The 10,429-nt window shown below is 45.0% G+C and overlaps 1 protein-coding gene across 1 annotated transcript in view; it reads left to right on the top strand.

The window, feature by feature from the left end:
• Window positions 1-1,387: 1,387 nt before the first annotated feature.
• The window catches only part of frem2b (FRAS1 related extracellular matrix 2b), a 77,031-nt gene continuing 67,989 nt past the window's right edge, over window positions 1,388-10,429 (top strand). Inside the window, exons 1-2 of the mRNA XM_031573042.2 lie at window positions 1,388-6,700; window positions 8,896-8,985. Of these exons, the coding sequence (XP_031428902.1) occupies window positions 1,675-6,700; window positions 8,896-8,985 (5,116 nt within the window). The 5' untranslated portion in view covers window positions 1,388-1,674. The remainder of the gene's footprint in view (window positions 6,701-8,895; window positions 8,986-10,429) is intronic.

Here is a 10,429-nt window from a genome sequence, read left to right as displayed (position 1 = left end):
ATATTTGTCAAATACTATAAAAAGAGTACATATCAAAGGCTTTGGCTGATATTTTATCATTAATCTGTAACCTCTTGAATGATGCCGGTATTAATTTACCTACATTCACTACTTCTGACCAACAACATTCATGTAGCACACAAGATATGACTTCAACAAAGCCTCACTGTATGCATAATGTTAGCCTTCAATTAATCTCTTTGGTCTGAAAAAAGTAAATTTGGCTATTTGTCAGCTGTACAACGCATAGCAAAATGTCATGCCTGAAGCCCCAGGAAATGCACCTTTGGAGTGTTATTGAATGGTAGCGATTTCAAATTCCTCACACATACTGTTTAGCTGTTGCATGTCCAACTTAAATGAATGCTACACATAGCTTAGTCAATAAAACCCTCCATGTGACTGAAGTACATGAAAAGGCTGAATTTGTTTGACCCTGTCTAGCAGGCCAAACATAATGGATTTGCCATGTTGTGCTTGTTGACATGAAAGAGTGAAATGTCACTGCAGGAGAGGCCTTTACAGAGCTGTCACATAATATCCTATTTTATTGAACCTCCTTCATTGTTTGCATACAAATGGACCCAGAGAATTGCAGTCATTTCTTCTACATAAATTGAAAGTGTCCTTTTTCCTGTGTGCGTCATGGATCCTCCATCATGCCTGAGTGAATGACTGAAATTTAAATTACAAATATTTGAACGTAAATGGGTGAAAACATGCATACTCTGTAAGGGAGAAGAGAGAAAGAGCACCACCCCGATACCCGACATTGAAAAGGTTTTAGAAAATATATCTGAACTTGCTAAACGTATTTTCCGAGACTATCTTACTTTTATTTATTCTAAATTATAACACTAATCCAAAAATTTGGATACACTGTCGGTAGTTATTGAAATCGTTCCCAATTAAGTACTTGAAGCCACGTCTTTCAGGTTGCTGGAAGAATCGAATTAATCTGCCCACAATTTTTTCTCGCCACTCCTACCGCCAGAGGGAGCTGGGATATGTCTCAAACGACTTGCACCTGCCACAACGTGCTCCTCAAATCAGTTGTCACTTAGGTTGTGATAAGTGTGCTTTAATATTTCATTATTCGTTTAATGTAGAACCACTACATAATAACATTTAGATAAAAGTGTAGCTTCGTGCGTTCGGATTTTGCAATCCTTGCAGTTGAGCTTTACCCAAAACTCTTGACAGAGAACCAAAATGCTGGGCTTCGAAATATGACAGTGCAAGCTCACAGCGAAAAATTAACAGGAAGATTGTTCTGAGAAGAGCAGAAAATAATTGTTTGTGTGTGAGTGCGTCCACTCACCTCATCCAACCTGACACAAATTTGTTCAGACTAGACCAAACTGTAGCTGTCGCTCTATTTTACTTGGAGTGACATGGCTCAGGTCCATTTAAGTCTTAACATACGCATTCCACCGTAAATATCATCCAATCACGGAGCACAGAGGGCGTGATTTCCTCACTCCTGCTGTCCAAATGTATGAAGTTTAACCCAGTGCAGCCGCTTGGAGAGAATGGTGTACCTCAGCACGTATACGCGTCTAAGAATTTCCAACACTCAGATTATTCTTTTTTAACTTTTATTACGTTTAGTACTTTGTTTTCGTGTTTTATGTTACAAGTGCAGTGGATCCTCGCGGTGGGTTCTCTGCACAAATGGCTTTGAATATTTCCCTGCAGCGGCACGGGATTCCTACAGTCGGTGTTCTCTTCCACTTACTTGTGAGTGCATTGACTTTGACAGGTTATGCATCGGCACAGGTCTTTGACAGTTTGGGATTATCATATGGTTTGAGAACGGACCTCTCAGAGGATGCTATATTGGTGGCAAACAATGGAATACGCGTGCCTTTTGGAAGATCCAGTTTTGTTGATCCTATCAACGATTTGGTTATCCAAGTTCAGCCCGGAGACAAATGCAGCATAACCGTGTTGGATAATGATCCCTTGTCACAGAGACCGGGGCTGCTTTCCCCGAAAAAGTTTCCGTGTGAATTCGGTCCGAACGATGTGAAGTACTCGCACTTCGGCTCCAGGAGCCCGGCGAAGGACAGGGTGAGGCTACAACTCCGCTATGACACCCAAACTGATACAGTCATTATACCGTTCATGATGGAGGTTGAGGTAATCTTTACGCAGTTGGAAGTATTGACCAGAAACATGCCTCTCACTGTTGACAAGCTATTAGGAGCAAGTAACCCTATTGATAACAAAATATTGGAATTTACTTATGACAGAAATGCATATCAATGTAAACTCGCATCACTCGCCAGTGGAAGTACATTGCCCAGATATGGCAAACTTATTGATGAGGGGAAACTGGGAAAGATGTTGGACTGTGATGAATTTCTCAGACTCAACATTCGTTATCAGCACACGTTTGCCCATCGTTCCCCTAACAGAGATTATATTCCAATGTTTGTAGAGTTACAAGACAAAGAGGGCAACATAATAAATCAAGAGTTTTTCCAACTTATGGTGCGCATAAGAGAGGGGGAGGAGAACACTGCTCCTAAGCCCAGTTTTGTGGCTATGATGATGATGGAGGTAGACCAGTTTGTAATGACAGCCATTACTCCTGATATGCTGGCCGCAGAGGACATTGAATCCAATCCAGATGATTTAATATTTAATATCACGTCCCCATTGTCTTTTGAAGAGGGCTACATAGTGAGCACAGACGATAGGAATCTGCCAATCACTTCTTTCTATCAGAGGGATTTGAAGGAGCTGAAAATAGCCTATAAGCCGCCCTCTGTGGATTCAGACGGTGAGCGAATTTTCCAAATCGAGTTTGAGGTTGTGGACACTGAGGCAGCCGTCTCTGACCCCTTTGCGTTCATGATTGTAGTCAAGCCAATGAACACTCTGGCTCCTGTGGTGACCCGAAATACAGGACAGCTGTTGTATGAGGGACAATCCAGGCCACTATCTAGCTCACACAATTTAGAAATCAGTGATGAGGACAATCTGGACAGTGTGAGAGTCAGCGTAATTGATGGGCTTAGGCACGGGCATCTAACTGTTTTGGGGTCCCGGAGGAAGTTTTTCACTCCTGCCGACCTGGATAATGGTGTGGTTATCTACCAGCATGACGGCAGTGACACCTACAGTGACAACATCATTTTTAGGATGACGGACGGCAAACATGAAGTGGAATTCCTGTTCCCCATCACCGTGGTGCCAACAGATGACGAGCCGCCAATCATCAATGCCAACACGGGACTGGTGCTGTTCAAAAACCAGATGATGCCAATCTCACCTCTGACGCTTAGTGCTGCTGACATCGATTCAGAGGATTCCACTATTAAGTTCATCATCCAGCCCCCTTTCTCCACAATAGGGGAGGTACTACTGCGGCAGTCCGAGGCCCCGGAAGACCCATCTACATGGAGGTTCAATGCTGAGGACGAGCTGTATGAGAAATCAGTGACAGAGTGGCTACAGCAAGACATCACTGATGGCAAGCTCTTCTACAGGCACATCGGGCCTCACATCACCGAACCAGTCATGGACCAGTTTGTGTTCCGCGTCCAGGATGACAACGACCCTCCCAATCAATCGGGGGAAAGCTCATTCGTCATCAAGGTTCTTCCCATCGATGACATCCCTCCCGAGCTTTACCCAGGCACCACTCTGCAGATGACCGTCCACGAGTATCAGCTCACATACTTTCGCAAGAAGTTCCTGCGCTACACAGACCTAGACTCCGAGGACCGCGACCTGAAATACACAATCACACAGCCACCCACTGACACAGACACAAACAACCCTCTTGTATTTGGCTCAATTGTTCTAACTGAAAGTGCGGATGTTCAGGTCACAGAATTCACCCAGGCGCAAATCAATCACCACAAGATAGCCTACAAGCCACCTGACGTGGAGCTGGGGATCATAGCCCACGTGGTGCAGTTTACGTTCACCTGTGAAGACACGGCTGGAAATAGCGCCACCGGATCCTTCAACATTTATCTTCAGCCTGTCGACAACAAGCCACCCCAGATAACCAACTCTGGGTTCACTGTGTTGGAGGGCAGCACGCATGCCATTACAAGAGAGGAATTAGACACCCAGGATCAAGACACTGACAGCAGTCAGATTTCATTCACTGTCATTCAGCCTCCACTTCATGGGGTAGTCCAGTATACATTCACTGACCTGACCAAAGGCGATGTGTTTAATTTGAGGGACATTTCAGAGGGCAAAATCTCATATGTGCATAATGGCGACGAGTCAACTAGTGATTATTTCCAAATAGATGTTAGTGATGGAGTCCACGTTGTCACAATTACTGTCAGGGTGACTGTGAAGCCAGTTGATGATGAGAAACCCACAATTAGTCTCCCAGCCGGCACCATAGGCTCTCACATTGACGTGTTAGAGAATGGGGCCACGGAAATTACGACCAGCGTCATTCAGGGACGGGACGAGGACACGGATGACCTCCGCCTGACCTTCATAGTGGAGGACCCTCCCGTGTTTGGAGAGATTCTTGTGAATGGGGTGCCTGCTGGGAGGTTCACCCAAGCCGACATCATCAATGGCTTTGTGGTGTACGCCCACACCGGGGGAGAGATTGGTCTCACCACCAAGGAGGACTACTTTAATCTGACCCTCACGGATATGTCAGATGAGTGGACAGTCGGGGGCAACAAAGTCACAGGGGTCAGAGTTCAAGTCACCATACTGCCCCTGGATAGCCAGGCCCCCGAGGTATTCGTAGGCCCCTTGTTCAGTGTAGTGGAGGGAGAGAAAAATGTCATTGAGATCCTGCACATTAGCGCAGACGATGTCGACACACACAATGATGACCTCCTGTGTACAATCATTGTTCAGCCATCATCTGGCTACATAGAAAATATATCTCCAGCCCCGGGCTCAGAAAAGTCTAGGTCAGGCACAGCCATCAGCGCATTCACCATTAAGGACATCAGGCATAACCACATTTATTATGTGCAAAGTATCCACAAGGGCGTGGAACCTGTGGAGGACAGGTTCACTTTCAGATGCTCCGACGGCATTAATTACTCAGAGAAGCATTTCTTCCCCATCATGATTATTCCTTCCAATGACGAAAAGCCTGAGATGTACATGAGGGAGTTTGTGGTGATGGAGGGCATGAACATTGTCATAGACACGCCGATCTTGAACGCAGCCGATGCAGACGTTCCCTCCGACGAACTGACATTCATAATCACCAAACCCCCGAAGCACGGAGTTATCCTAAACCAGTTGACCTCTGGCACTGTTCCAGTCACCAACTTCACCCTTGACCAGATCCGAGAGGCCTCTAGTATTGTCTATGAGCATGATGACTCAGAGACCACAGAGGATAGTTTCAGCGTAATTCTCACTGATGGTAAATTCACAGTGGAGAAGGACGTCCTGATCATGGTTATTCCTGTTGATGATGAAACACCTAGGATGGCCATTAACGACGGTCTCGAGATAGAGATAGGGGACATCAAAGTAATCAACAACAGAGTTTTAAAAGCCACCGACTTAGACTCAGAGGACAGCTCACTGACATACGTCATTCGCTATGGCCCAAACCAGGGGTTTCTACAAAGGCAGACACCATTTGGTTATTTGGAGAACATCACGATAGGGATGAATTTCACACAAAGTGAATTAGACCAAGACCTTATCATTTACATACACAATGGACAAGAAGGGATTCGTGATCTGATTAAATTCGATGTCACAGATGGCATTAACCCTTTAATAGACAGATACTTCTACGTCACAGTTGGAAGCATAGACATGGTCTTCCCTGACATTATTAGTAAGGGGGTCTCTCTGAAAGAAGGGGGAAGGGTGACCCTGACCACAGACCTGCTGAGCACCAGTGACCTGAACAGCCCCGACGAGCACCTGGTCTTCACCATCACTCGAGCACCCATGAGGGGGCATCTGGAGTGCTCTGACACCCCTGGCATGCCCATCAGCTCCTTTACGCAACTGCATCTGGCCGGAAACAAGATCTACTACATACACACCGCCGATGACGAGGTCAAGATGGACAGTTTCGAGTTCGAGGTGACGGATGGCTACAACCCAGTGTTCCGCACCTTCCGGGTGTCCATCTCGGACGTGGATAACAAGAAGCCGGTGGTGACCGTGCACGGGCTGGTGGTCAGCGAGGGGGAGAACAAGCTCATCACTCCGTTCGAACTGACAGTGGAGGATCGGGACACGGCGGACCGGCTATTGAAGTTCACCATCACCCAGGTTCCTGTCCACGGCAGGCTGCTCTTCAACAACAGCCGCCCAGTCACCTCCTTCACCAAGCAGGACCTGAATGAAAACATGATCAGCTACAAGCACGATGGCACCGAGTCAGCCGAAGACTCCTTCTCCTTCACTGTGACCGATGGGACACACACAGATTTCTACATCTTCCCCGACACGGTGTTCGAGACGCGCAAACCCCAGACTTTGAAAATCTCCATTCTCTCCGTGGACAACGGCGTTCCACAGATCGTAGTCAACAAAGGAGGAGCGACTTTAAGGATTCTGTCCACGGGTCACCTGGGGTTCCTAATCACAGGCAAGGCCCTGAAAGCGGAGGACAGAGACAGTCCCCAAGTGGCCGTCACCTTTCGGATCACAGTGGGTCCGGAGCATGGCTACCTCATCAGCCTGGGCAAAGGCAACGTCACAGTCACTACATTCACACAAGGTAAGAAATACATTTTGTCCTTAGCACCATTCATTATAGAAAGTATAACTGTCAAGTGTGTTATTTCACATTGCCTCAACTAATTTACCAGGCATGGTGGAGCTTGCCTGCTGGTGGGACATATATTTCACTTGGCTACAAACTCTCTATTATGCCTGAAAGAACTGTCTGTTTTTTTCCCCTCACCATATGGGATGCAATTCACACCACGCTTGTCTTTAGCAAAAAAGGGTTGTACTTTCGCATTTTAACAAGGTGTGTCATGACAGCATACTTAGTGTATCAGACAGCGCAGGTATTGACTTACATATGGCTCCCCAGGTAGAGACTTTAAAGGGGTTTTAACACGTACCTCAGAGATATAGAGTTTCAGTGAAGCTCAGTGATTCTAACAAATCCTTTTTGTTTACTGACTCTTTGCACATATAGAGTAAATTGTGTTTAGTAAATAGCATTGACTTGCTGCAGGTCAAATAACAAAAGGTCTATTGAACTAGCTGTAGTTGTATGATTTGCTTTGACCTGATGTTGTTGATATTAACCTCAACCATAACATCTAACCTTAGACATAACATTAACCTGTCACCTCAGAAAAAAAACTGAAAAAACACAAAATAAGGGTCGGAGGTGAAGACCTGATCTGATATAAATGTTTAACACCTTGTAACAATGCTGCACCGCTAGGGTTGCAAAGGTAACACGTATTGTTTGACAGAGTTCTTAGGTATTTTCAGGCCAAAACACACATTTACATGTTGTTATCTGACCAACAGCTGGTCAGATAAGCACTTTAGCAAACAATACCAAACCTTACTTCACCCTCCAGAAGTATTATTGCACAGGAGAAGAATGCATTATATACATTTTTGTTCCACATTATCTATACCTGCCCTACATGTGGTATGCCGAAACACTAGGATAGCATATTTCTGTGCAAATTATATTTAACGTAGCAGGGTTATGTGACCAGAAGCTGGTACATAAACACCCTGGGAAACACTACCAAGTCACACTTAACTCGTGAGAGGAGACTTTGCAGAGAGGAACAAATTATGTGGCTGTGTATTTCTTTATGAGACAGTGATGCATGCCTCTCTTGTCCTGAGGGACACGCATTCATGGGCAACAGAAGCACCTGCATAGTCAGAGACTCTGAGCAGAAAGCACCATTGATTTACCCTACCCTACCCTACCCTACCCTACCCTACCCTGCCCTGCACCCCACCACCCACCCTCACCTCTGATGCCTGTTCAATATTTCAGAGGCAGCGTGCAGAAGAAGTGTAAGGGCAAAGCATGCAGTAAATAAAGTGTCTCCCTCGTGGGCATTTGGAAGATTGTGGGGTTACATTTTTATGAGCTGGCCATCTTTGAAGGGAGGAGTGTTTTGACATCAAATATTGAAGATGCGAGGCAGAGGCGGTGGTGGCGGCGGCTGTAAACTTCACGCTCGCCCAGAGAACCAACCTTTTAGAAGCACGCAAATGCCTCAGCCTCATTCAATGACAGAGCAGCTCGACAGATGTGTCAAGATGTGCAGATGTTCAGGCGTTCGTTAAAAAAAACCATATGCCTGTGTGTTTTTGTACCCTTTTACTGGCACAGCAATTAAACATGTTTCGTGTTTTTTTTTGCAGAGACTTGTATTTTTTGTACTTTTTACACGTCTCTGGCTTGTAGTGTTAAATTAGCCAGTGCTTAACTGATGACAGTAAAGCATCCTGTAGGGGTTTCGGAGCCTGCATTCTCTGAACTGTTGAGGCATGTGTAAATTGGCAAAGCTGGAAGTGGGTCAGCCGAGTTGACATGTTGATATCTGAAATGGTTGAAAGCATTACCAGGCTTTGTGTTGGTGTCTGTTTATTTCTTTACTCTAATTTAACTTAAAAAAATAAGCAAATAAAATGATAAAGTGACTCAAAACTCACACTGCTTGATACATTATCATATTCATGTTTCAGAGTGACAGTCTCTGTTATAAGAAATCTCTGTTACGAGTCTCTGTTATAAGAACTCTCTGTTATGAGTCTCTGTTATAAGAAATCTCTGTTATGAGTCTCTGTTATAAGAAATCACTGTAATGATTTATGTGTCCATACTGATTTGTGTCAATGCCAGTACACGTCTCTTGATTCCGAGTGAAAAAGGGGCATGGAAGTGGAGTCGAATACTGATTTGTCTCTCTTCTCCTCCAGCTGACATCGACGACATGCATATATGCTACGTTCTACGAGATGGAGATAACGCCACGAGTGATGTCTTCTACTTCTCCATCGAGGATATCGGTAGGTCTCTCCAAGTCTGCTGATACATTGAGGTTATAATGCATGCCCTTATGTGTTGCATTTGTTATTCAAATAACATCTGCTTCTCCGCCCACCGTTCATTCACAAATTCCCCAGTGGAGAAAGGTTTTTATGTTCGGTTCCTGAAGACTGATATAATTAAAAATGCATAGGGTGAAAGCGAAGAGTTTGAATTCAGAGTAGTACAAACCGAGAGAGGCCCCTGACTTTTGGAGATGGATCCGGGAGACCCCACGCCGCATCTGGGCTGGACTCGGTTGCTATCTGGCAAAGATCTAACAGATCCGCCTGCAGCCCTGGAGCTGACTCTGCCTGTCTCATGCCCAGAAGTATATATTTAGCATTCTGAATCAGAGGTTTTTTCTATCCAATAGAACGGTTGCTGGAGGCAATTCTGTAATATTCAGTTGTGCCAGCTCAGGGAGAATGAGCTTTTCGCAAGTGAAACTCATTTCAGGTGCTGCGCGAGTAACGCTTGTTATGTTGAGGAACTATGCGTATGCTGAATTTAGGTTGTTACTTTGCTTTGCGTTTGTGTGTGTGTGTGTGTGTGTGTGTGTATACATTGGTACATGTGTAAACAGTATACGTGTAAACGTGTCTGTGTGTGTGTGTGTTTTTTATATTTGTGTGTGTGTCCAACCTACATGTATATTTATGTGTGTAAATGCTCTCCTAAAGACCTGTTCCGGGAGTCTCATTAGCAAAATGAAATGTACCACCCCCCTGGTGAAACTCTGGAGATAAAGACTGGGATATTATTAATAGACTCATAAACAGACAGTTTGTTTATTTTCCTTGGGGCATGTCTTGTTTTGCTGAGCTCTCGTGATTGGCGTGTTTGTAGGAGTGGAGTGGAGAAGAGTGCACGGGTCCAAACAGCTGGCTGTAATCATTTTTCTCAGTCTTTGTGCCATTACGGATTCACTGGCACACCAGTGGAATAGAAAAGGAGTGCTACAACAGAGAAGGAGTGGAGAGTTGTTTTGTGTGTTAAATATTAATTACCTATGCAGGACCTGGCTTCCTTTTTAAACTTTTTGTTGTTGTTGTTGTTTTCGTCGTCGTTGTGGTGCTTTTCTCAGAAACACAGCTGAGGCTTAGGAATCAAAAAGACAAAATTGCAGTGTGGGTGTGCTTTTCAATGCGTCCTGTTTTTCTACCAGACTGTATATCTGTGAGTGTTAGTGCATGTGCATGTGAATGTGTGTGAGTGTGTGTTTGTGTGTGCGTTTGTGTGTGTGTGTGTGCATGCATTGGTAATTGAGTTGTGTTGGGTGTAAAGAAGGAAGGAACAGTGTATCTGCATCCAATTTGTGTGTGTGTGTGAGTGTGTGTGAGTGTGTGTGTGTGTGTGTGTGTCCGTCGTGAATCCATCATGAGGGTGTGTGTGTCCATCCCAAAAAAAACAACCAGCACCCAT

Source organism: Clupea harengus, chromosome 9 (genome assembly GCF_900700415.2).
Source record: "Clupea harengus chromosome 9, Ch_v2.0.2, whole genome shotgun sequence".
NCBI classification, from domain to species: Eukaryota; Metazoa; Chordata; class Actinopteri; order Clupeiformes; family Clupeidae; genus Clupea; species Clupea harengus.
Note: the sequence above shows the minus strand (reverse complement) of the source record. Positions and strands in the feature narration are given on the sequence as shown.